At 41.4% G+C, this 26,580-nt stretch overlaps 1 protein-coding gene across 1 annotated transcript in view; it reads right to left on the bottom strand.

The window, feature by feature from the left end:
• LOC131272090 (protein amalgam-like) overlaps positions 1 to 20,420 on the bottom strand; it is a 58,124-nt gene extending 37,704 nt beyond the window's left edge. The window contains exon 1 of the mRNA XM_058273708.1: positions 20,360 to 20,420. Within this exon, the coding sequence (XP_058129691.1) occupies positions 20,360 to 20,420 (61 nt within the window). The remainder of the gene's footprint in view (positions 1 to 20,359) is intronic.
• Between the last annotated feature and the right edge of the window lie 6,160 nt (positions 20,421 to 26,580).

Genomic DNA, 26,580 nt, shown 5'->3' with positions numbered 1-26,580 from the left:
TTGCAAAACTTTCAAAAACTTTTACAAAATATTATGAAAGTAAAGGATTGCAAATTTGTTAGTATTTTTTCTGTGATTTATGATTATATGATTATAAAAAATCGTCATTATTCACAATGAAAATACTATTTTTTATACCAGAGTTATACAACCAGGTAGCATTGTGAAAGTATCATTTGAAGTAAAAGATAATCATATTTTTTCATCATATAATACTCATATTATCTACGAATATTGAAAGACAAGGTGAAGCAAGAGTTTATTCTCGGAGTCGCAAAAATTATCTAAATTTTGTGCGTCTCCTATACCTAAAAGTATAAATTATTAAAATCGTCAAAATATGAAATAAACAAAATTTACATAACTGGTTGAATAAATTAGGAATCAAATATCTAACATTTATGTTAAATGCATTATGAGTATCGATGATTTCAATACAACTGGTGTAACTATTCAATAAAGATTTAGTCCAATTTGTTTCCAACACCGAATCTTATGCATAGAGGTTTTTTATTGCATATTTTAAAATGAAATAGCTTAAATTATTAATTTGCAATATGTTGTACAGTATTTGGGGACAGGGTCAAATTTGTAATGTGTGAAATACTTTGTGTTTTAACTCTTTTATGCCACCATGTTACACTCAAATAGTTGTTTTACCTGTAAATTGTTTTCGTAAAAACAATAAAATTCATATTGAACCTACCAAACACGTTGAAGAACCAGTTCGTTTGATAAATTTATTAAACCCAACCTTAGCGTTGGGTTCAATACATTGATCAAACGAAAACGGAACACACAGCTTAAAAATAACACAAACAGGCCACTCATTTAATTTCGTCATATGATATGTGGCCTCCAGATGGTCAGTTTTTGGGTACCTGCAGGATTCTAAGTGAGTGTAGAATAATTGCAGAACTCAATTAGACTACACAGCAAAAATCTCCGTCCCTGAGGACTAACCCCGCTAAAATTCAGCTAAAAACGCTAAATAAGTAATGATAATGGTTTTTGGTAGTGATAGTATCTACCCTCGAAAAGTGGAAGTAACTTCCTGCATCGCCTCTGTCACAGAGCAATATCTTTTCCAGAAGACTCCGACACAGTCCGACAACAGTCCAAGAACTCGGGGCTCTACTACCAAAAAAGCAAAATCAAGGTGATATATCAAGATTTACGGTAATCCATATCCATTCGGCAAGATAATTGAATCGGTAGGTCGATACTCCAAGGACGATCCGCACCGGTTCTATCAGACCAGATCCCAAGGCACTGCAGGGTTGTTGTGGTTTACTGGTTCTCTTTGACCCGCACGCTCTCCGTTGGGGATTTAGGCCGGAAAGGATTATCAGCACAACGAGACGTAATAAAATATCAATCCTCAAGCTACTTTGTCTCTTCAAGTAAGCTCCTTGATGGATGCAGTGGACTCCGTCGAGGTGCGGTTAGTCGTTTAACGCCGAGTTGCGTTCAGTTCCATGTAAGTAAAAGGAAGTGTCATCGCGTCGGCTAAGCTATCCGCTCTTATCATCTTTCCAGTTTTGGAATTGATTTCGTCAAGTCGGCGTAAGTCGAATCAAATGGTAGAAAAATATATCATTGCTTGAAGAATTACTCTTCTGGAAATTGTGTTTGCATTATTGGAAAAATCGAGTGAATTTCGGAAAAAATAAATTGGTTTCCATTGTTTCCATTATCCATTAAATCTCTTCACTCCAGGCCTCGTTCGGAAAGACCAATCACTTATCGCCGTTGGTGTCCCTCTTCGACGGTTACTAGAGTACAAAGCTGCCGGGAAAAGTGGAAAGCATTTTTATATCGGCCCTTCAGTCTGTAGGGTGCGGAAGGGGTTCTGGTGGATAAGTGGGCGATTTATTGCACTCGAACCTCTCGAGGGGCATCAGAAGCAGCGAGGTTCGATCCCAGTTTCGTATGCGATTAATTATTCATTATCAAATGTGTACACGTGTGCGAGTACCGTCATCAGCGAGATATTTCGTCCGAACGATGTAACCGTGCTCCAGGGGATGCGATTACCCCCCCCCCCCCCCCCCCATTCCTTCCTTCCACACCCTTGTGTATCCCAAGCCCCTCGTACTTTAGCGAGGCAAAATTTTCCCATGCTGAGGTTGGAATATCCTCTGGGTATCCCGTTGTTCGGATCCAGTTGTTCCCCATCCGCAGAACAAATGAAAAAGAAAACTGTTTGTGGTGAAGGGCAACGCACGAGGGGTTTCGTGGAATAATTCGGTGAAATGAGCTTTTTATTGTCCGAGAAAATTGGAACATTATTACAGTGGCAGCGTCCCCAAGAGACCACTGCACATAATTTCCCTCCGCTCACCGGAAAACGCAGCCTTTATTCGGTAACGGGAAAGGCGGCCCCAACATCCGCCGGCAGCTGGTCGCATAACGCTTATATGCGAAATGTGGCTAGTGGGATCGTTCACGATAACAGCGATAGTCTCTTAAATTAAAATAAAAAACGATAACAGCGATGGACTGTCAAAAGCCGTTTGGAAGCAGCGATAGTTAACGGTCATGTACGACTCATAAATATCTAGTCCCTTAGTAGATGCGAGTTAGTAAGTGGAGGTGGGTTGGTAGTGCAGCCCTGGTGAAAAGTGTTTTATGAAACTCGCTGCTGATAATATTTGCTAAAGGGTATGCTTGTTTGTTCGAAAACGGTTCGTGCCATTTCACTTGTTTTAAACGAAGCTTAAATAATTGCTCCAGGAATACACAATTTAGGTCTTACGGTTTCCTCACTTTTATATAAAGTTGAGATAAACACAACAACAAAGTAATTTACATTTTAATGAAGTATGCATTTTTTTAAATCTATACTTTGTTTGTAATAGTTTGTGATTTGCATAATGAGAAAAGTCTATTTTAATTATTAGAAAAGATTTTTGGTTAACTTCAAAATTATACACATTAATATTAAATCTTTGGTTTGTGATTTTAGCGATTTTATGAACTCAGGTAATTTCCTTTTAAAGTCGGTTGTTTTTTTTTATTGTTCAAAACTGTAGCATACTTGTACTGTAACATACTTGGTTTTTCAAACTTTGTTCCATACGAAAGGTGTACATGGTTATATTTAACTAGGTTTTTTAGGCCAGGTACCTGGCCCGTCAGCAGTTCCTGGCTCATCTACCGGCCCATTAAAGGTTCCATGTCGTCCCCGTTACAGTTTCTAGGTCTTTCTGCCGAAGGTATATTGTATTGACAATTGCCGAGCAGTTAGTGGGTTCTAATACAAATATGAATTGCGGGATCAAAACTAACGAAATAATCTGACCCGCTCCCTGTTCGACCAGTGCCTGATCTTGGCGCACAGAATTTATCCCTTTAACTGAAGCCCCCATCGACATAAATGTAAAAGCACTGTGTTGTAACTACAACTTTCGGATTTCGAAGAAGTTCGAAGCAAATAATTATTTTAGACTTAGTCAACTGACTCGTCAAAATAAAGTTAATTCATCCGTTTTCCTGATCCTAACCCCCAGTCCCTTTCGGGTTTCCCTTTTATATTCCGTCCCGGGCTCCGGTTCAAACATTTGAACTATATAGTTCTAAACTAATATTAGTCCCGAGTGAGCGTTCACGTTCTCACTGCTCAATTCTCACGCTATCACGCATGCAGCCCTGTCGTTTTGACACACTATTATATCGCAAAATGTTACCAGAAAACTAAACGCGTCTATTAAACAGCTCGGTTAATAGGAAATTTTTCAAAGACAGATACTTGTACCGAGTTACAGCATATTGTACCCGTTTCTGTGCTCCACAGCGCATGCCCTGTGGTTGCACCACTTTTTATGCTTAGCTTACATGAACCGCAAAGCAACCTTTGCAAACGGTAAAATGTTATTAGTGAGTCAGTCAACGGTCAAAATCTGCGCACATTTGTTTTTCGGCCAGCGTGTGAAAAAAAGATTTACAAAAAAATGTTTTTTGCGTCTCGTGTAAACTAAGCATAACACTCCTACTACGCATGATAATCCGTAAATGCGAATTGCGATGTGAATTGCGCATTGTTTCGGCCAATAGTAAGAATCTTCTCAAACAGTATTAAAACAATTCAGAGATGTCAATTGCATTGCACCTCCTTCTCTCTCCATGCCATCCGTGCCGCATTCGCTGCAAATTCTGGGGTTCACTATTCCCCAACGTATCAGTTTCTCCTTTCTTTCGTTTGTAATGGAGAATTCCTTCCATGTGTGTGACGATTCGCGAAAGGCGCAGTAACGACTCGACGTTCGGCACACTCTGCCGCTTTCTATCCCGCACTTCCTGTGTTTCGCGGAAGGAACGACCCCCATCGCTTGCCTTGTTCGTTTCGCGGAAGGTTAAGCTACCTGTCCGAACAACAGTACTCTCGGATCGGTCGTCCGTATACTCTGCCGTGGATAGAGGTCCCCACTTCTCGCATTCTTCTTTTGTTTTCTTGTATTCGTAGATCCGCAAACACATGCATTGAGATTCGAGTACGAATCGATTGGCTGCGTTATAAGCTAATCCGGTGTGCGAACGTGATTGTTCTCACTTCCTCTCACATAATCGCGAAGTGAACTCGGACATACCGTCCAATGCCGTTGGATTTCTCTCTCTATCTCTTTTCTCTCTTTCTGTCTTTCCCTCTGTCTGTCTTTCTCTCTCTCCGTCTGTCTCTCTCTCTATCTCTCTCTCTCTCCCTCTCTCTATCTCTCTCTCTCATTATCGCTCTCTTTCTCTCTCTCTCTCTCTCTCTCTTTCTCTCTCTCTCTCTTTCTCTCTCTCTCTCTCTCTCTCTCTCTCTCCCTCTCCATCTCACATTTCCCATTTCACATCTAACATCTACCACCTCCCACCTCCCACCTCCCACCACCCAACACCCACCACCCAGCACCCACCTCCCACCATCCACCTCAAACCTCCCACCACCCACCTCCCAAATCTCACCTTTCACCTCCCACCTCCCATCACAAACCACATACCTCCTGCCACAAATCACCCATCTCCCATCTCCCATCTCCCATCTCCCATTTCCCATCTCCCATCTCCCATCTCGCATCTCCCATCTACTGTCTCCCATCGCATTCACACTGCCTCTCTCTCTCATAATCTCTCTCCCTTTTTATTCATCTCTCTCTCTCTTTCGCTCTCTGGCTATATCTATCCCTATCCCTATGCCTCACCTTGTCATACTTTCCATTTTTGTCTCTCTTTTTCCCACTATGACTGCCTCTATCTTTACTGTTTGTATCTCTCTTTCTCTCTCGCTTTCTCGTTCTACCTTTTCCTATTTCTTTCTCTCACTCTTACACACACTAACAACTCAAAATTCCAACAATTGCGCACAGAAGGGTCGGTTTTGTTTAGCAGGCCCAGTTTTCTGATTTTGAATTAGTAGCGACATCGAATCAGACTTCGATCGAATAAGGGTTACTTTTCGCGTGCGTGTTTATTGGGCCATGGTCGACCCTCGGAAGGAAAATTATTATATAGGACTAGGATTTTTAGGCCAGGTACCTGGCCCGTCAGCAGTTCCTGGCTCATCTACCGGTCCATTAAAGGTTCCATGTCGTCCCCGTTACAGTTTCTAGGTATTTCTGCAGAAGGTATATTGTGTTGACAATTGCCGAGCAGTTGGCAGGTTCAAATACAAATATGAATTGTGGGATCAAAACTAACGAAATAATCTGACCCTCTCCCTATTCGACCAGTGCATGGTCTTGGCGCACAGAATTTATCCCTTTAACTGAAGCCCCCATCGACATAAATGTAAAAGCACTGTGTTGTAACTACAACTTTCGGATTTCGAAGAAGTTCGAAGTGAATAATTATTTTAGACTTAGTCAACTGACTCGTCAAAATTAAGTTAATTCATCCGTTTTCCTGATCCTAACCCCCAGTCCCTTTCGGGTTTCCCTTTTATATTCCGTCCCGGGCTCCGGTTCAAACATTTGAACTATATAGTTCTAAACTAATATTAGTCCTGAGTGAGCGTTCCCGTTCTCACTCCTCAATTCTCACGCTATCACGCATGCAACCCTGTCGTTTTGACACACTGTTATACCGCAAAATGTTACCAAAAAACTAAACGCGTCTATCAAACAGCTCGGTTAATAGGAAATTTTTCAAAGACAGATACTTGTACCGAGTTACAGCATATTGTACCAGTTTCTGTGCTCCACAGCGCATGTTCTGTGGTTGCACCACTTTTTATGCTTAGCTTACATGAACCGCAAAGCAACCTTTGCAAACGGTAAAATGTTGTTAGTGAGTCAGTCAACGGTCAAAATCTGCGCACATTTGTTTTTCGGCTAGCGTGTGAAAAAAAGGTTTACAAAAAAATGTTTTTTGCGTCTCGTGTAAACTAAGCATAACACTCCTACTACGCATGATAATCCGTAAATGCGATTTGCGATGTGAATTGCGCATTGTTTCGGCCAATTGTAAGAATCCTCTCAAACAGTATTAAAACAATTCAGAGGTGTCAATTGCATTGCACCTCCTTCTCTCTCCATGCCATCCGTGCCGCATTCGCTGCAAATTCTGGGGTTCACTATTCCCCACGTATCAGTTTCTCCTTTCTTTCGTTTGTAATGGAGAATGCCTTCCATGTGTGTGACGATTCGCGAAAGACTCGACGTTCGGCACACTCTGCCGCTTTCTCTCCCGCATTTCCTGTGTTTCGCGGAAGGAACGACCCCCATCTCTTGCCTTGTTCGTTTCGCGGAAGGTAAAGCTACCTGTCCGAACAACAGTACTCTCGGATCGGTCGATCGTCTACTCTGCCGTGGATAGCGGTCCCCACTTCTCGCATTCTTCTTTTGTTTTCTTGTATTCGTAGATCCACAAACACAAGCATTGAGATTAGAATACGAATCGATTGGCTGCGTTATAAGCTAATCCTGTATGCGAGCGTGATTGTTCTCACTTCCTCTCACATAATCGCGAAGTGAACTCGGACATACCGTCCAATGCCGTTGGATTTCTCTCTCTATCTCTTTTCTCTCTTTCTGTCTTTCTCTCTCTCCCTCTCCCTCTCTCTCTCTCTCTCTCTCTCTCTCTTTTTCTCTCTCTCTCTCTCTCCCCCTCTCCATCTTACATTTCCCATTTCACATCTAACATCTACCACCTCCCACCTCCCACCACCCAACACCCACCACCCAGCACCCACCTCCCACCACCCACCTCACAACTCTCATCTTTCACCTCCCACCAACATACCTCCCATCTCCCATCACAAACCACAAACCTCCTGCCACAAATCACCCATCTCCCATCTCCTATCTCCTATCTCCCATCGCATTCACACTGTCTCTCTCTCATAATCTCTCTCCCTTTTTATTTATCTCTCTCTCTCTCTTTCGCTCTCTGGCTATATCTATCCCTATCCCTATGCCTCACCTTGTCATACTTTCCATTGTTGTCTCTCTGTTCCCCACTATGTCTGCCTCTATCTTTACTGTATGTCTCTCTCTTTCTCTCTTATTTTCTCGTTCCACCTTTCCCTATTTCTTTCTCTCACTCTTACACACACTTACAACTCAAAATTCCAACAATTGCGCACAGAAGGGTCGGTTTTGCTTAACAGGCCCATTTTTCTGATTTTGAATTAGTAGCGACATTGAATCAGGCATGGATCGAATAAGGGTAACTTTTCGCGCGCGTGTTTGTTGGGCCATGGTCGACCCTCGGAAGGAAAATTATTATATAAGATAAAGTGATCGATGTTGAAAACGTCGCGGATTTAGCGTTTAGGAAAATATATGCAAAAACAAAAGGTTAAAATTTATGACGGATTACTCAATCATTATCTTTTTAATCTCGTTTAAACTTAAGCTAATACTATACTATATAATTCTATCTGAAGTTGCGTAACGAAAAATTTACGTATCTTTGGTTGATGTTTCTTAGGTACGCTCGTCGGAAAATACCTCGCTGCTAGCTAAAAAGATGTTTTTCGGTCGAGTACTATAATTGCTATTGTGAATTGGATGCAATGATAGGTATCATCAACTAGCATCAAACCGTGGCATTGTATTCAGTGCTTATAAGAAAATATTAGCGCAGAAACGTGGATAAAATCACACACCTTGCGCCTTGATGATATTATTTCTCATTCAAGTGAACTGTAACAAAAAGAAAAATAAACGGTTGCTTCTTACACTAATCATTTTAAAAGAACACTTTCATTGGATGTGCAGCAAAAAATCCCCCAGCACCGTTGGCATCGTAGCATAAAACGTTCACGGGAAGGCCTGTTTTTCGTTCTCGGATGAGAGAAAAAAATTCGCGCCTTTCCTTCCTCATTAAGTCATCGCTTTGTCACTTTCCTCAAGAAGGATGTATTCCATTTGGAAGTAAAAAGAAAAAGGAAATGACTCCAGTGACAGAAGCTGTGTCCGGGCCCGTCGAGCTTGTGAGGTTGTTTGCCGTCGGGTTGTAATATAAATTAATGATCAAAACCATACATAAATAAGGTGGCATGTCCTTATGTCGTCAAGCCAGGTTGTCAACAGCCTGACGATGTCTTTACGAAGCAGCTCGTGCCCTCGTCATCCTCGATGTTCCGCCATCGAGCCATAGTTGTCTTCATTTTTTCCCGCTCGAGATCAGTTACCAGATGCAAGGTGAGGTTAATTTTTTATCAGCCCCTAACAATCTCAACCTCTTTCCTTGTGTCGCCTTGTCGTTTGCCTACGGATAAGCTTTCTCCTGCAGTGCGAACGCTTTCTTCGTCAGCTTATGAATATTAGTTGTCGAAACTACTACTACTTGAAGCCAATCGGGACAGAGGTGGCGGACGGAGGAAACACTATTCAGTTTCAAATGAGCTAAACGATAAGCGTTATCGAAAGATAACATTGTGTTGAACGAACGGAAGCCAAAGTGGTAGAGTGCGAGCGTGTAATCATCCCGCAAGCAGCAGAACGGAGAGGTTTAAGGTGGGAAAGAAACTTTCCGATTCAATCAAACCTGCAAAAGTCTAGGTTTATGGTTTGGTACACAAGTGAGAGAGAGTGTTGAGGAAGCAGTTAGACCATATTTTGGTAAAAAAAAATGCCTTCGGCAGGTGCTGTAAATTCAAAACAAGTCCGATCGGGATGGCTAATTTTATCGACCCACTGGGTTGTTTTCTAATTTAAATTGTTTTCATGAAAACACCGACAGCCTCAACCATAAATGAGTTTCCTAAAATTTTCAGGAGACGGAAAATCCAAGGAAAATAAACTAATAAGTAAAAAGCAAAGGAAAAAATGTTACGAGAGAACGACAAGGCAGACCTTTTACTCCTTAAACAACTCATTGGAACATTCGGTTTGAAAAAGCTTCATGCGGTGATATCCGGCGAGTTTTCTTCCCTCTTTCCCTCGTTTTCTACTCCCGATGAGAGGTGAAATGATTTGCGGAAAAATCTGCTTGTTCACGAACGAAGTCCGCAAACTGTGAGTGCCTAACTTAGCAAGAATGCTTTAAATATTTTAACTATTTTCAGTGTTCAGATTTAATCGCGAGCCAGATTCGACCACTAGCCAATGGGTTTATTTTTACCGGTTTCACACCTTCAACCAAACCAAAGGCCACGAAAAGCATCGGATAAAAAGCGAACTTCCCTCGAATGGCGCCCGAGATGGACTGAGCTGACATGTTCATTAATTTTAATGACAAAAATAATGAATCAATTTATATGTATGAGTGATATGACGGATTAATGATTCATTAGTTTGAACTTGTTATTTTGAGTGGCTTCCGTCGTTTATTAACACCGCTTGGACAGATAGTTTGCCGTGGTGGTGGCGCCAATACCCGTTCGGAAATCGAAAAAGACCACGTAGAGGAACATGAACATAAGAAGAGCAAGCGAAAGGAAAATAAAGACTGTTTGTACACACATTTTTCATGAAGCAAACCATCCTATATTCTCTCATCAACAGGATAAGCAAGTTGTTTCAAGGGTGACATGAACTATTCAGTGACTTTAAAAATATAACTTTGTGAAAATGTTCCCGGAGCACTGGATTGGGAAAATATCAACCAGCTTCTGATAGATTCAACCGACGTTGACAATGTAATTATTATTTTACAAACCATTTGAAGCTTTACGTTTGTGTTTGCAGGAAGTAAGTAGTCATTGTCTGACATATCGAGAGCGTTTTCAACATGTGTGCAATTGCGATAAGAGCATTTTTATACTTTTTGAACGACAACATACATCTTGTAAATCTCCGTGCACCCCACCTGGCGCGTTCCCGGTGAGCCGTTTCCGTTTACTGTATGCAAATGAGCAAAGGTGTTCAAATTGCTTACCGCAAGGCTCCGAAAAATGGAAGGCCGGAGAAAATGGTCAGACAATAAATCAAAATGTCATAATCAACACAACATCCATCCGCTACTATTAATAAAATTCAAGCGGCACGAAGGACGTCGCCAATTTTGGATGTGGGTGAACCATGTAGAGCGATCATTTAGAAAAGAGCCATTTAAAAAAGTTATAATTTGTCAAATGTGCTTTTAATAGTTGATAGACGCATAAATCGAAATCCAGTGAAGGAAAACACAATACCATTTTCAAAATACAATTCACGACCGTAACCTAACTCATTATTTTTTCTCTGCAAAGCCATTCTAATTTAATAATAATTTTAAAAGGAGTAATGGTGAAGTGGTTTAAGCGAAGCAAATTAACACCAATGCGGATGTTAAACGATCGACGAAAGAATTGAAAATAAATCATGGCCGGAAGCGTCGTGACGTGGCGATGTTTGGGGAAATGCTTCGCAGTTAATTGTAATAATCCTGTTAAAAATCAATCATCCCTCCATAATGGTCGGAAAAGCGAGATAATGGTGGCAGGGGGTTCTCCCTTTTGTGTGCGTGTGTGTGACAGCAAACATCCGTTTGCGAGAGGAGTTGGCCAAAATCCTTCCTAGGTTGCTCAAAGACGGTAGACAAATCCCCAACTACTTGAGTTTTCTTCGTCTTTGAACGCCAGCTAAAAGACAGGGTGGAATAGGGGATGTAATTGAGTTCTATTAATATTCCGTTCAAACTAAACGTTGTAATAATCGTATGAAACTACCCCAAAAAACTCGCTCGATTTTGTTTTGAGCCCGTTTTCCGTCCTGGCCATCCGCACGCAAGAGGGTAAGATGGAGGGTAACCGACGGCGTTATGGCACATTGGCACGTTTGTTTGTGTCGGAACGGAAGCCGGCCCGAAGGAACGCTGGGTTGAAGTGGATTTGAGTCACTGGAAAATAATTACAAGGTGTTTGCTGAGTCAACCTTTGTTTTATGGAAAGGAATTGATAAGTTTTAAATTCACATTTTACGGTACGATTTGTCCGCCTTGTGCCAACCTTATTGCTTCAAATGATGGCTGTTCAATACTGTAGTAAAGAGAAGTAAAAACTACTATACCACTTCAATCAACATGCACTTTTCATTATTATAGCATCATTGTTAAAAATTTAAACATTTTAACGGGTTCAAACGTCAGCGCCAGGTTTGCCGGCAGAGGGCGATACATGTAAATTAAACGGAGAGAAAATAAAGAGAACTCACGTTCTTTCTGAACCGAACGTTCTATCTAAAACGAACCACCGGAGACGAAAGACGTGAGTTTTAGCATACGCTAAAACAGTCTATAGTATTCAATCAAATTAAAATTTGACAATCATGCTTCGCGCTGTGTGGAAAATAATTAGTTTTATCATTGTCATAAATATTTTTGTTAAGCAAGTCATAATAAATTAACAGTTAGCTAAACCCGTGTTTAATCCAACACTGCGGTGTCAATTAGATTTTTCATGCCTGTTGTGAACTTGAAACAACTTGAAACATTTACATTTGGAAATGTTCGATTTTGGACCAATTTGTGGAAAATCGTATCCCATTCTTTCTAATAATCAAATGCTCTGGAAGTGTTGAAACAAATAACGCCCGTTCAATATGGCAATTGCATCTTCAGTACACAAGTTTTGTTTGCAACGATTATTATGAATTCGTTGTTCTACCGAAATGTTGTAATAAAAGAATAATGTGAAACATAATATAGAGCAAGTGTTTTTTTAACTATATGATTTTCCTTTGAATTATAGAGATTTCCTTTACAGTAGGTGTTTAACAACTTATTTTTTTGGAAGCCAACTGCAGTTTTTGTAGCAAATTTCGTGAAAAGAAACATTTCACAGTAAAAAGATCACAAACCTTCCTCGATATAGTCACAGCAACAATGTCATCAGAGAAGCTTCTGTGGAAAAAAATCAAATGAAGAACGAAAATCCCTTTCAACAACTCGTTTCGCCACGTTGTAAATCCTACCGCCTACGAAGACCTTTCAGTGCGCGTCCGAGTTGGGTGGGAATGGGCGAAGAAACCCTTCCAAAAATCGGACCAACCAAAAGCGGGTCCTTTTCCAATCTTGCCTATCGCGCGGCGGGGCAGAGGATTTTTCCCTTTGATGTTGACACTTTCGTGTTTTTTCACTGCTTTTAACCACCAGCGTTGGGTTTTCAGTGGTTTCTGATTACAAAATTAAAACGGTTAACCGTTTTATGCAGGGTTCCAATTTTTCGTCGCTAAAGTAGGCCTTCAATCTCTGGGATTTGGAGCGAATGTTGATGCGGTAGCGCTTTCGAGAGAAGTAAGGTGAGAAGTGTTTCAATTTTCAACTTTTAATCACGTCAACCCAAACCTTCCAAAAAACCACCGTACCAATTCTGTGGACCGAGCCGTGTTTTTTGGTGTGATTTGTCTTTAATTTAAAAGTTAACCGTCCTGGTGGTCATAATTACCATTAAAGCAAGTTCTTGGCCGGAGAACTTCGAGACATGTTTCTTGGAAATGAACGGTTTAAAATGTCGATTTCTCTTAAATTATCTATCGGCATAAGTTTATCCATCAAGTGCGTTGCGTGAGAAGCAGCGAAGCAATGAGCCGTAAATTAATTAGTCGCCATGAAGATGGCGTATCGTCAGGACTTCCAGGAAACATACAAGAACAGCGACCAAACGACTCACAGTACACTTCCCGTAACAAACTTAACCCACGTAACATTTGCCGAAACAGATGTTGAAGCTATCATCTAAAAATAAAACCGAACAATCGATTCTCGAACCGGAACACGGCCAATCGACAGCATAATGGAGTGAAACGACCCTACCCTCAAGGGTCGGGTAGGACGAAAGGACTCCGGATGGTGGTTTTCGTCGGTGGCGCAATCGTTTTGCGGTCGGTACATTCAAGGACGACAGTTTGTTTCGACATTGGAGAAGTTAGCCAACGTAGATGCGTAGATTTAAATCCCGTACGTTTCAAGGAACACAGAGGCTTTACAGGAACCTCGACGCTGCATCGCGACCGCAGTGAAATTCAATAAAGAAAGGGATTGCCAAACGATGGGAACCGGGAGAAAAGGGATCATAACAGGCAAACAGATGGTTTGGCATAGCCGGCCAGGCTTAGGAGAAATCTATTTGACTTTGTTGTAGATTGTATAGATTTTTTTTGGCTGCATGCTGCGTTCGATACATCCAATTGCCTTATACCGATAGATTTGTATGGATTATTAAAAAAAACTTGTTTGCTCAACATGTTCAAATTTGTCATGCCTCTTTCAACTGAACAGATGAGGGGAAAATGATAAAACTTAAAATTGAAGTGAGAAAAAGTCGGATTAAGCTAACGAAAATTGTTGTTTGCTCTGAAAAACGAGAAGATGCAATAAAATTTATTTATTATTACTACAGATTTATTGAATTGTAATGTATATTCTACCTCGACCTACCTCGATTTTACCTACCACGACGGCGTGGGTTCGAATCCCAACCGATACCGGACCCTCTATCCACGTACAACAGGGAAACAAGTCTCGTAAGCCCTTAACGGGCAGGCATGATTAAGAGGGCGTTACGCCAAGAAGAAGAAGAAGAATTATTGACAAATTTTTCACACCAAGTGAATACATTAAGGCGTATGAAACTAATTCTTAATTGCGATGCCTGAAAATAATGAACAATTGGCTTCAAACGCTTGTATGTATCGGGGAATTTATCATGGAACGAAGGTTTGCTTGTTGGTGCAGTATTTATGTTGTTGCTAAATAAAAAAACATGAGCTAATTCTTTTTGCTTGAACCTGCAAAATTTGTACAACATAATCATTTTTAACAACTTTATGTAATATTATCGACCTCTGTATCATAGTTTCCCAGTCCGCAAGGCCCGTTTCGATTTTCCCATCAAATGTATGCCAATCGAATCCCGACATGTAGAGCAGATGAAGCAAGATAAGCGGCTAAATGAGACAAATTGAGGCTACCGGAAGCCATAAATGGAGCTGTGATTAAATATAGTTATATTTTCCCCGTAACGACCCTTTCCGGCGGTCAATCTGTTCCACGTTCATACGGGTCGTCCCTAGGGTGACGACGTAAAATCGCCACCGGACGAAGTAAGGGTAGTTCGAACCCTACTCCGCTTTGACCATCCCTCGGATGAATGCACGTCGATCGGTGCAGTTAATCAAACGCAAAATTGTATCGTTTTCCGCAAAACCCCACGTTCCCTCGCCCGACGATCTCTAATTTGATTATGTGAGTTCGAAGCAGACACCCGATGGATGGTTGAAATGTGGAAAAATAAACTGCCACAACCGTCCGCGAAGATAGGAGACATTTTTCCCAGCGATAACTTAAATCGTTAATACGGCAGAGCTTTCCAAACGACCCTATCAGGCGATCATCAACATTAAAGAATGTCGTTGGGTATGGCGTTCGGAAAAGTGTAGTAAGTTTTGAGGTCGTTTCAATACATCGCAAACGAGATAATGGTCTCGAGAACTTCACAATGAGCGCACAGAATCAAGCGATTCGAATCGAGAATATCCATGTCAAGCATGTGTGCGAATCAAAGTAGAAGATCTTGTCAAACAAACGACAATATTACGTTCTGCTTCCGTTTTTCACATGAAACTAATGTAGGGATTCCGTTTTGTCCCGTTCCCATTGTTGTTCTCCTCTATTCCGATAGATATCGCTCCACACACGTGAACTAAAGGAAACCAATAAATTTATTAGATTACGGATAGTGACTTTTGTTTGCAAGTTGGGATGAGGGTTTTTTCTCTCTCGTTGCCATTAACCCCGCACTCGGAAAAGTAAATCAAATAGACTGGCTCTGAAACTGTTTTCAATTGTTGGCCAAAAATCCATCCCTCAACGAAACTGAGGGTTCCGAGCAAGGACAATGGCATCAAACGGCTTGCCGCGAAGTTTATCCACATCATGGCCACATCAAAGATAAGGGGTGGAAGGCAATGGGCGGAATGCAATGAATTTTCCGACAGTACGAGTAAGCAGCACCAAGTTTGGCGTTTTGCCATGTCGATCCGTTTTTGCGGACGGGAAGGAAAAATCCCGTACAAAATTGAATCCATTTTCTTTGCTCGGCCAAGTCTACGGGCGAAAAACAGGAGCGTTTCATGTGTTCAATTTCTTCCTGGGAAAACTTCTGTAAGCATGAGGCAAGCGGAAAGTTTTCAAACGAAACGGAAGCAACAATTTTCAAGGCTAATGTTAAAACAGTGTTGACTTCAGCGTGGGTTTCTTTTTTTCAGCTGATAAAGTTTCAGCTGAACTTTGGTATGCATATTTATCAGCCACCCTTTCCCGGTTGATGGAAAAGCGAACGTACAAGTTTTTCAAACATATTGATGAACTTCGCCGCTCGCCCAACTTGACGATGGGGCTTCCAAAATAAGGTTTAGTTTTTCCCCGGGTGGTGGGGTCACACTAGTCATGATTCAAAGGTGCTGAGGAAGAAGCGAAGAATATTGAAAGGAAGTCCTCGATGAGAAACGAACACTGGAAGACGCGTTTCAAACGGAATTGAACCTCGGAGCGCATGAAAATAATCTTTTGTTTTTTTATTAAATAGTTTTTTTTTTTGTTAAATAATTCGGCAAAATTTTTAAGAAAAATATAATGCGTCTGTAATAGTTTCCTTAAATGTTTCATTTATAACAAGAATTGTATATGACTTTCTGTGGTAATAAGATTCAAGAAAGAATTACAACTTCAGCATAAATAAAGGTGAATATTGCTCTCGGTTCAGTGTAAATTATTTTTCTTTTAGCTTCCATTTTCTTTATGATCTTTACAACCACCACTATAAGGGTCGCGTTTATGTGTTGTGAATGTTTTGATTTATGGCTACAGCCACTTGGTGCCTTTTATTTTTCCTGTTTGACTGCTACGTGTCATGGATACGTTTTCCTCAGATGACTGGGGTTCAATGGATCGCTGATCTCATAAATTTTTCGTACACGATGGCGCCAGTCTGACAAATGGGTACGAAAATCGATTGAATGTACGGGATGCGAGATCTGCCGTGGCCGTTATCTTTAACGGAAGATTTATCGACATTTGATTTAGTCTAACGAGATGAGTCACAAAATGTCTAGCATCGAGCAACGTGAGGGATACGGGTGCGTAGTTGTAATTTTTTTGGAGACCGGGGTGTAAACTCTTATAATAAACGTTGCACGGGACATCGTTATGGAAATTTTATTATCCACTTGTCGGTGACATAGGGGATTTGTCTTCGATGCAATCGTGCCAATTTGAAGTGTTTTTTTTTTTTTGAAAAAAACATTGCCACCGAAAAGTTATCTAGAGAAAGAGAGATAAAAAGCTATCCTTTTGGCGATCATTGTAAGGATGTACTCCAACCCCGGGAAGAAACGCTCAATTTCTGATCCATTCCGGGATGTAAAGAACGTATTTCGATAAAGTTTTCCGGAGGACACAAACCAACAAACAAACAAACATTATCACGTCCTCTGATGGCAAATCCCTCGTACGTGTTACTTTAGCAATTACACTTTGGTGTTGGAATTTATATTTGTGTTACTCATTGCCTTGTTGCTTCATTTGAGCAGACAATTCCAAAGGTCCGTCGATTCGAATTAAGATCGTCGTATTCGAATGGGCTCTGGAAGATTCTTCTGAGAACCTTTGCTTCGCTCGGATTGAAGCGTAGGAATATAAAAAACGTTCAAGGATATAGTGAACATGGAATGAATGTTTCACAGACTACGAACGATTTTCACCTCTAAGCCATTTTTGTAATGACATAAGTAACTTCTTAAAAGGATAAGAATAAATGTCAAAGCCTTTGTGTTTGATAAGTTAATCATTATGTGTGAGCATTTTGAAATATTGGTTACGTTATTAACTTTCACGAATAATAAAATCATGTTTGTATGATTTTTTGAATTTCGTTAATGTAATTGGTCAAATCTCTTTTTGTTACTCCTACCAGGTCAATCAAAACATATTTAATTATGCATTTTTGTTCCTTTGACTGGAAATAAAAAATAGAACGATTTCAGAGAAGGGAAAAATGTAGAGTGCGAAATGATGCATCCCTCAAGCAAGAAATATTAATTTCTCGCAGTCTCAGTAAGACAATGACTTAAAATTCGCATAGATTAATTATCTCCCATCTCTTACGATATCGAAACGATCACGTTGTTACAAAATCGTAGAGTTTTTAGAGTGCTCTTTGTTTGTGTGTAGTTTGAAATTGTGAGGCAAATTCAGCCAGATAGTGAAACATAACGAACAAATTTCGTAGAGCTCCTTATCGACTGCTAAAATTTCTGGATCCTATATTTTCTTTTGAAAAATCCCAACTTAATTATTAGCAAGTTGAGGATGCGTAATATGTACAAGATTGAGTTAATATATTTGAGACAGTACCATAGTGTATAATTTTGACAAAAATATGAATTATTAATTCCCCCTTGGTTCGTTGTGTAACATATTGAGGTACTTGATCTATCTTAAACTGTCAGATATCACTAATTTACACGACTTAAGGCATTAATTCCTTTATCCTCTTTTGAGTCGTAATTTTTCATTCAAAGTATGCCTGTGAATTTTATTCTACAGAGCAAAAATTTCTACTTTTTTTCTACCCAGTTTTATTGAGAATTCCAACTCACATTTCAGGGGATGTGCTTTGGCTCTTGTAGGACGATTAACAACCGGCATGCATGTACGGGACCTCAACTAAAAAGCAAATATTGCTGATTTAAAAATGATCCATTGTGACAATAACTACTCTGTAGTTCTTTAGTTACCTTTATATTTCAGGACACCTTTTTCATTCCATTCCATTCCAGTGAGGAACACTCGGACATACGACTTCACCTGCATCTATAATCGATTTCATGAAATTTCAGATACGGTCGAACAAACAAAACAAACTGGCCAGCTTTGCGCAGCACGTTGTGAAAATTTACCAAGGCGATTTAAGGTTATAACTCTTAGACTAGCTTGATGCATTGGATGAACCTGGCTGTCACGAACAATGGAAATAATTTTGTACAAGAAGATCACTGCTTTCGCTTTTTGTTTTCCTCCTGGGCAGCCAGTGGAAACTGCACTGCTCATAGGTATCAGCAATTTGCATAAGCTACCGAAGCGATGCTCCATTTGCTTAATCGGTTGAAGCCGGGCTTTCTTCATTGCGCTCATTCCACAGCTTTGGAGTTTTCAACTGACGCTAACGCACCGAATGCCAGCTAATTTGAAATGCAAATATTTTAACGTCACGTGCACACTGAAAGTCCTGACGAAAAGAAGAATGGGCCGAAAGAGAGCAGAGCGTTACGCTAACAGGAAGGTCATTTACGCCTTGAAAAACATCTGCATCACAGCACCTTTCCCCAATGGGTATATTGTTTGACGATGCAAATGCACCTTCTTCCGGGTCCAATGGTGAGACTGCCACTTCCATCTGTTGTCATGGGAAGTATCGTTCTAACGGAGGGAACAAGCGCATACGGACGCAAGCGGTCGTAGCGACAGCCAAGGAGCGGACACATTGGAGTTCTGGAGGCCACGGGAGTGGACATGTCACTAACCCGTCGTTTCAATTAAAAGCTAATGAAAATTGATCGATAATAGTCTTTAATTTCTTTTTTCACTAAGGCTTCGTGTTGCAGCCTAAGTTGCCTTCGATAAAGCGCAATGCAAAAGCTACGTTTGGATACACCAGAAGCAAAAAGGCCATCAATCACGGCGTAAGACACTGGGATTCATACGATTTGTCAACGTTACTGGCTATGGTTGAGGCATTTAAAGACATTTAAATACATTTCAGTGCGCCACACACGCATTCCAAGGGTTTGATGTCACACTGACATGCATGAATAATCGTAACCCCTTCTAGACAATGTTAGCCGTACCCGAGATGAAGTTGACTCGACTTGATGGTGTACGATCGATGATACAAACAAAAGTTGATTAAGAGTCACGACGACAACGGCTCTACGAAAGGCAACGTTTATACTCCGCCACATCTTCGGAGATTTCGATCCATTCTCGTCCTGATCCCGGAGGACCATGTACAGCTTAGAACAACTTGGAGACCAGCTTTGATGAAGCTTGATGCTCTTCTAGGAAAGTACGGTGGGTAGATGTTTACCATCGAGAAGACCGATGCAACATCCGATAGTACTGAGGCAACTCTGTTGGCTTTTGATTAGGTTGTTGGAATCACTATCTCAAACATTTCCCGCGGGGGGATTCGGTTCAAAGCTGAGGGCGGGAGAGAAAAAGACGTCCTGATGGAAGCTGATTACGGGTTACGAGCTCGAAAGCAGAAGCTCATTGGCAAATTGTAATCGATTGGAGCCAACCAAAGGCCGGTAGCAAAGAGATAACATGTTATCGTCAATTACGGGTCGGTTGACAGATCTGTCGAGCGACATAAATTCCAAGGGATGAATGTCGAAATGGTTGATAAGCTAGGCACGTTCCTTTACTACTATTCCGTGAAGACTCATTGGCAAGTGATTTTTTGTGTGGAATCCTTTGTCACTGACGACATTACCTGTTGATAAACTGTGTGCAAACTGTGCAAACAGTATGATGACTTTGGGGGTTTTTTTCTATTTTTTTTCTCTGGGCCAGCTGTCCGGCAATTTTGCTCTTCGGAGATTTTGCTACCAGTGCTGTCAATTAGGTATTGTTTGTTTTGGGCCATAGATCCTCGGAGTCGTAGCTAAGTTTTGTTAGTGTTTAACTAGATCTTCCGTTTGGCTTCTTTGATTTGAACGGCCAAGAAACTGACAGCCGAACGTACATCAATCAAACTTCTCGCACAGATGGGGACGCGTGAGAGGAAAACACCATTTTGCCGAGGTCTTACCCAAATGGTTAAATTACATTTCCAACCGCTCCCCATCCCGAAAGACCCTTTCTGTGTGCACAAGTGGAGGAAACTTTTGTTTTCCTGCCCTCTGAGTCCTAGATGATGAATAATGGAATGATAAATATTTGTTTTTCTTACCGTAAGCAGTTTCCTGTGTGAACACAAAGAACAGCAAAATATGGCAGACGTAGCCGGCCATATTTTCTGCTGTTTTGTTGTTTGGCTGGTTGCGCCCCTCCCTCGGCAGGTGGAACGTTTGGTTGTTTTTCTTACTCCTTTGTGTAGAACACTAGACTTTCTTTCGATGCTCTTACACTTTCCACTGATGCACTACACACACTCGTCACACATTAGTAGTTGCTTCTGGGAGCATGTGTGAAACGTACTTCCTTCTCCCTGGTGGACGCTCCGAGCGCCTTTTGAGGTTTATTTTCCGTGTTAGGTATTTTGTGTTTTCCCACTGAAGAAAACAAATTTCCTAACTTATTACGCCACGGGGTAATTTTCTTATCAACGGACGGCGTTGGTGAAAGGACTAACTCAAACTCGACACTCACACTCGACGATACAAACGCACATGAAAAAAATCAAAAACCTAGACACACAATCACAAACTCATCCTTCCAAGGAAGTAGCGTAAATCGACACACTTTTACTTTTGTTTTAGCTCAACCGTAAACTGTGCTGAAAGAACCAATGTAGAAGTAGAATTAGTATCAAAAAATCACACAGGCCAATAACAAGTACGAAAACACTTCCACACAATCGCTTCGTTTCTAGCAGAACGTAACACTTTGCCCTTTCTTAGCGCTTAATATCAACAAAACACGAACATTGTAGAAGGTTTCCAGCAGCTTTTGACTGTGCGGACGGCCAACCGTGCCGAACTGTTCTGGAATATTATAGGATAAAAAGGACACACTAATGGGACCGTATGATCTTCAGCCTTTTGTTTTCCCGGAAGACCATTATATTCACTTTTTCGTTCCCCTTTGTTTGTGTATTGTTGTTTCGTCTAGTTGCAGTATATTTCTTCGCTGTTTGTTTATGTTGGTGCGATAATGTTTGCTTTCTTTTGGGTAATTTTCTCCAACTTCTTATCTTTTTTTGCAGCTTACAGTATTTTCTTTTTATGCCACTTTAACGTTTTCTGGTTTTTCTTTACCGTTCACTTTAATAGAATCCCTAATCCACCAGCTGGCACTTGAACGGGATGGATGGCTGTGATGCTGAAAATGTCGGCGTGTTTAACTTTTCACATCCGAGAAAAAAGTTTCTCGCTTTCTTCACACTGACTGTTATAAATTTTCAACTTTGTGCCATCCGTGCCTCAGACCCTCGTGTGTCTGCCGTGAGCGGCTGTTGCTTCGATTGCGGGAAAGAATTTATGATGATTTAGGTGCAACAGTACGTACAGTTGATTGTTTGTTCTTTGAGGTTCGGCCAAACGGGTGCCGCTAATGATGCTGCTTGGATCCTCGGTAGGAAGTATGTGTTTTTTCCTTAGTCTTGACGGAATGTTTTCACCTTTCATACCGGTTTACTCTTCCTGCGTCGCATAATGACCATTCCCAACCTTCGCTGGCACGTGGCGTGCATGGTTTCGATCAGGCTTAAGTTTTTACGAGTCTTTTCTCCGAGGCGCAAAGCTGTTTTTAAGGTCTTCTAAGTTCGTACTTTGGGCAATAAATAATGTCGATTATCCGACTCAAGCGTCGTTTAAAAAGTGCTGGTTTAGCCCAGGTTCTTCACGAGAACTTATTCTGTGAAATACGGCGCCCTTTGCATAGCGAAGCGAATTAATTGTAAAATGTGAGAGTGATTTCACATTTAATTTGTTGGTGCTCGGATGCTTTCTGCAAATAGGTAGCCAGCCATTCGACGCCTAGAGTTTGGAGGGAGAGCTACTTCCACCCAAATGCTATTTCCGCATACCGCCGCTTTGATACTGAATCTATAAAAATGTCCTAAAAACGCCTAAATTTAGCCCTGAAGAAGACTAAAAAGCACGATTACAGCGCTTACGTCCCAGTCCGGAGATTTTTCGTGTGCCCTTTGACGGAACGTTAGAAATGGACTGGCCACAGCGACACGATTACCTTCTAGGCTCGCAGTTGTGCAAAACCTTTGGCACGAGTTTCCTTCGCGTTATCAGCCGGTAAAATGCATTAACCTAGAAAAAAATGACCCAGCAAGGGAAATCAAATATGAAACTGAATCTTACACAGCCATACACACATACACCGATACTATGCTGCGTTCCATGAAAGTCTGCAGCGGATGTGCCATAATAGATACCACAATCGAATGACGGGAAAAGTTGCTCCAGGAGAAAGCATGGCCGTGGGTGAGTGGAAAAGCGCAAACACGTTTGAGCAAAGCAAAGCACATTAATGTGCAAAAGAATTATGATATCGCGCAGTCACATCGGGCGACCCCATCGGTCGTGACCTGGTCAAATTCAGGGGCTCCTAGTTTTTATGGCTATAATTTTTCCGCTTCTTTTTGGGGAAATTTAACGACAACTATCGTGAAAACTCCGGAGTTGGAGGTCGCGCGATTTAAAGCGCATTGTTACAACGTGGTCCGAAAGTATCCGCCCAAAGGACGTGGGTTATAAATTGGTCGCCGTCCAACGTTAGCAGTATGATTTTAAAATCAAAACGACTGATACGACGGTGACGCATCCGCAAGCCATCCAATTTACGACCCTAACTCGCGATTTTTCGCTGCAAGGTATCACCGTACGGATGGAAGGCGAACGATCGAAACTCTCCAAAACTCACATAAGCCTGGATGCACTGGAATGTTAGCAAAAGGAGGCATTTTAATCACGAACATTTTTTGTTTAACTCCAGTGGAAGGAAGAATTTAATAAGCAAAAACCGACCGGCAGGATAATCTTTGGCACGTGCGTGTCCAAAAATGCGCCGCACTGTTCTACTGTTAAACAAAAGCGGATGGAAACAGAGAAGGCAAAGAATCGTGGAAAACCGGCACTTAGGCCATTTTTTCGTTGGACGTGGTTAGGCTCAGTACGATGGTTGGGATATTTTATTTGAATTCTTTTCTGTCCGGAACTGGTGAGAGTTTATTAGATTTAGAACAAGCGTCAACATGAGGAAAAAATAAAAAAGACACGTTGCTTACAGTTTCTCAACAGATTCTGGTTTATTACTAAGCAGAAAAGACTTTCTAGTCGTCACATATTAGTTTTTAAAACTGTAGTATGCCATGAAGAAGATCATTTTTCAATGTCAGTTATCTACAATGTATTTTAAAACCTCCTTCTCTGCCTGATTTCACTAACTTTCTTCTCGAGAGATCAGTGGCCAACTGTGTAGTGTCACCGGGCTTGGGCTGCAAGTGTTTAATTATAAATCAGTTCATTCCATTCCACCTTCCCTTAGCAGTATTTACACTCCGAAGGGGCTTTCAGTTGAATAATGTTCCTTCCGGTTACACGGAAACACCATTGTGTCCGCTGAAATCAACATTCTCCCGGGTGCTCCGACGGAACGCTTCTTATTCCGGGCGAATGAAGGTCAATGAATTTCCGCAATTTGCCACCGTATCCATTTTCACCCTTAGCCATGATGGAGGACAAGGTAATCGCAGCCGGTGGTTGGCTTAAAAATGCACACCAACCTTTTTCTTCAACATGAGAATCAATCGGTGCGCGTACTCCCTAGGTCCAGCCTGATTCTTATACCACTTGAAGCAAGCGAGGAGAGAAAAATGGAACAAAAAACAGTGCAGCAAACAGTAACCCCTATGTCCTGTTCGTACGGAAGTCGGCCGTAGGAAACAATTTGCTAACGCTTGAACAATTCGCAAAATCCACTCCGGGTGCGGAAAATGATGGGCACGTGTCGGACCGGCGGCCTCGGACTGGAAGTTCCTTTGCATCGGAAGTCCTTTCGCAAAGCGTTTGAAGAGGTTTTATCGCTGGATTAAAGTGACTCTCCCTTCCTCTGTCCATACACCTGGTGAGATGCACACAAAGCTGCTTGCGATGCCTTAGGATGGTATGAGCGAAGGCTGCAGTGGCTCGTTTTCTTTTTGCTAGCCGTCCTCCCCAGTGCGGTTCGAGTATTTAACCAACAGAAGATCGTATGTAAATTCATTATTTGCCACACTAACAAGCACCCGGAGCGTGCGTGCGGATTCTGTCACGCCGTTTTGCAAATTTGCCAAATAGAGAGGAAACGCCGTTGGGTGTGAACGTTGAAGGTGTTTAGGGTTTCCCGAAGAAGCCAGATAGGGTAGCTGTAGTGTGTAGAATGTTTTTCTTTGTCTCGGTCGGAGCGAAAAGGAGCGAAAAGAGCTAGAATGTCGTTCAACACTATTTGAAGCTAGCTTCGGTCACTAATGAGGAGCAATGTTTTCGCTCCTTTCGAGGAGCAGAGCAAGGTTGCCAGCCATCTTCGTCCTGCCACGTAAAGCCAGCGTGATGTTATCAAAAGGCCTTTAAATTTAATTGCAGGTGACGCTTTTAACTTTTGATAATAAATAAATTGTAGGTATGATTTTACAATTTGATTGCATCGAGATTCCGATCGAAAGTATTGAAGAATTCGATTGGCATCATCACGAGATACGCTCCTTAACTTTCTCATAATCTTTCGCGAACTGCCGGAAAACATTTACTTTATAACTGGAAAATATGCTTCGTTCGCAAAAGTCTAATTTTTCCATCCAATACACGCGCTGATCAGATTTAATGCTCATCGACGGCTTTGTTAACAAGATCGACATACGGGGTTGTAGATGACGACAATCTGGGCTCAATGGCTTAGGAAAGTTTTTCATTCCCATGTTCGTGGTATTACTCTGTTCGGTGGTCACACAATCTGCGCATCATCCGGAGTTTTATCCGGATTCTGGATGATAAGAGATCGAGTTCGGTAAGCTTCAATAATTCGTCGCCGAAATGAATAAACCGGCTGCCTTCGAGGAACGAAATTGAAAGGTGTAAAAAGGAGCTTTTTGGTTTACTTTTTAAAACTCATCCCTCGCTGTACTATAGCCCTAATTTACGAAACATAATCAAACGTAATTGAATGTTTACCCTCAACCGTGCAACGAAAGTCGATAGGTTCAGTGAGATTTTTGATGTGATGCGGGTGTGTGTGTACGTGCGCGCTTTTTCCGGTCATGAAGGGGAAAAAATAAGCCTTGCACAGTTTTGTACTCCAAACATGCTGTCTACCGTTTGACGCCACGTTGTCAGCTGAGCCGGAGGTAAACAGGATGTTGGGGCCCGGTACTTGGTCTTGGAAAATATCGTCCGCAGCGCAAAACCGGATAAGGTGTGCGAAAGGCGAATCGTCTGACGTACCGGTTGCCGGTTCAGAAGAAAGAAAAAAACGGAACAAGACGGTGTACGCACCTACAGAAAACTGAGAAGGCGTACCAATTCGGTGTTTTTCAAATCAGTCGAGGGGCTGTTGAATCCAATCAAACAGCCGTGGAAATCCTTCGCAGCTCAAGGCCGCCCGTCCAAGCCGAGCGTTTCAGAGACTCCTCTCAGCTCCTCTCTCCTCTAAAGTCAGACACGCTCATCAAGAAAAGTGCTGAAGACATAGCAAAACACAATTAGAAGCGAAGAAGAAAATACAAACACAACATAAGAGAAGAAAGCCGAAAATCACTCTATCTTCCAAGGAGTGCCCGTGCTGCAACGTTTGATAGAGAAAAGGAAATCATCCTCAAGCGAAGTCAAAACTCGAGATGTCACGCGAGCTCACGCGAAACGCAAACGCCCGGTTTGCTAGAAAACGAAAAAGGAAAAGCTTTCGCACGCGGCGTTTATGCGGGAAAAGTTGGAATTGATTAAACAAATATTTCGCTTATGAATTATGTCATCGCGATGTTTCCTCTCCCGGTCAATGCAAACGCCCCTCTGCGTGCCTTACCCCTCAATGGAAGGGGTTTTGCAACATCTCGGCCGAAATCAACTCTATCCACAGAAGCGGATCAATCCGTTCGGGGGCCCCAAGCGGTTGGATAAACGGGGCCCTCCAGACATTTCCATTGCTCTAAGTGTTTCTATACTTATGGCCAAAATTGGACTTATTTTTTACATCAGCTAGCAATCCTTTATACATATTTTCAGGATATAACCTCCATGGTTTTTGATAGGTATAATTCTACAAATCTTTTCGCTAATATGCATAACTTCGTCACATATCTTATAGTAAATATTAATTAAAACTATCTAAAATAAATAAATAAATTCAACAATATAATGTGATAGGTAACTTACATTTCCTTTCGAAAAATTTGCTTATTTTATGAAATCAGATATTAGATCTTCATTATCTGAAAATAATTACTCTGAATTAAGCATTCTGAAC

The sequence above is a fragment of the Anopheles coustani genome, chromosome 3 (assembly GCF_943734705.1).
Source record: "Anopheles coustani chromosome 3, idAnoCousDA_361_x.2, whole genome shotgun sequence".
Lineage (NCBI taxonomy): Eukaryota > Metazoa > Arthropoda > Insecta > Diptera > Culicidae > Anopheles > Anopheles coustani.
The sequence above is the reverse complement of the archived record's forward strand: the minus strand, read 5'-3'. Positions and strand labels throughout refer to the sequence as shown.